At 49.6% G+C, this 1566-nt stretch overlaps 1 protein-coding gene across 1 annotated transcript; it reads right to left on the reverse strand.

The window, feature by feature from the left end:
* Nucleotides 1–798: 798 nt before the first annotated feature.
* LOC104526682 (olfactory receptor 14C36) lies at nt 799–1560 on the reverse strand. Its single transcript, XM_010170215.1, has one exon. The coding sequence runs from the start codon at nt 1555–1557 to the stop codon at nt 799–801; it is 759 nt and encodes a 252-aa protein (XP_010168517.2). The 5' UTR covers nt 1558–1560.
* Between the last annotated feature and the right edge of the window lie 6 nt (nt 1561–1566).

Consider the following 1566-nt stretch of genomic DNA (forward strand, 5'->3'; position numbering starts at 1 on the left):
CCTGCCATCACCCCTGTCACATGCTGTAGAGCCCCAACAAGGTTCATCACATGGGTGCTGCCCACCAACAAGCAGCACCTGAACCAGCTTTCAGTCCCTAAAACACCATGCTGAGACCATGATCTCCTCACACTGAGCCCCTAGAGAAATAAGTAAAGCAACCAGTCTATTTAGAGTCTGTTCCTTGGGAATGTTCGTTGGAAGAAGTAAGCCTGCAGACACTGCACTAAGGAGATCCCCTTTAATGATGGGAATGCTGTTATGGAGGTCAGCTCTGTCACAGAAGTGCCCATGGCCTGTCCTTGTCTGCAGAACTACCATGCAGCAGGACTGTGACCAAGCTGCCAGAGCACTCGGGCCTTTCGCCAACAGAGGGGCTGAGAAGGAGAGTGTGGAAGTGGAAAGTGAGCTGCTCTGGGAAGACCAAGCACTGGTGCTCCCTGGCAGTGCTGCTGTGCTGGGAGCATTTTCCCCTCCACCTCTGAACACAGGTACTGCCTCGAAGCTTGATGAAGATCTCAGAGGAAGGATCTAAGACAAAAAAGTTGCTGCAGGGTCCTTTAATGTGTTTAAATGCGCAGAAAACACTGCACCTCATTTACACAGTGTCTGGGTCAAATTCTACAGGCAGACAGTGAATTAAAAGTGGGTTACATGTTGAAATTTCATTGTGAACAATATTATCATAAGAAAACCAAGAAACATCAAACCAACACCACCACTACCAAAAACCTGAGAGGGCACGCTGAGCCTGTAATGACTTGTATTATGAACACTGTGCAGAAGAAAAAAGGCCGTTTATTGTTTCTGAAAAATATCCATTCTCCTCAGGGCATCCTTGATTTCCTTGTTCTTCAAGCTGTAGATGAGGGGGTTCACGACTGGAGGCACCACCGAGTACAGAACTGTCATCGCCATATCCAGGTATGGAGAAGAGATAGAGGGGGGCTTCAGGTAGGTAAACATGCCAGTGCTGAGATACAGGGAGACCACAGCCAGGTGAGGGAGGCACATGGAAAAGGCTTTGTGCCGTCCCTGCTCAGAGGGGATCCTCAGCACAGCCCTGAAGATCTGCACATAGGACACCACAATGAAAACAAAACCAGCAGAGAATAAACAGGCACTAACGATGATAAGTCCAACTGCCCTGAGGTAGAAGTGTGAGCAGGAGAGCTTGAGGATCTGGGGGATTTCACAGAAGAACTGGTCCACAACATTGCCCTGGCAGAGAGGGATTGAAAATGTATTGACCATGTGTAGCAGAGCATGGAGAAACCCAGAGCCCCAGGCAGCTGCTGCCATGTGGACACAAGCTCTGCTGCCCAGGAGGGTCCTGTAGTGCAGGGGTTTGCAGATGGCAACATAGCGGTCATAGGCCATGACAATGAGAATAAAATACTCTGCTGAAATGAAAAAGACAGACAGAAAGAGCTGTGCAGCACATCCTGGGTAGGAGATGGCTCTGGTGTCCCAGAGGGAATTGGCCATGGATTTGGGGACAATGCTGGAAATGGAGCCCAGGTCAAGGAGGGAGAGGTTGAGGAGGAAGAAGTACATGGGGGTGTG

This window comes from Antrostomus carolinensis, unplaced genomic scaffold (assembly GCF_000700745.2).
Source record: "Antrostomus carolinensis isolate BGI_N321 unplaced genomic scaffold, ASM70074v2 scaffold6596, whole genome shotgun sequence".
Taxonomy (NCBI): Eukaryota; Metazoa; Chordata; class Aves; order Caprimulgiformes; family Caprimulgidae; genus Antrostomus; species Antrostomus carolinensis.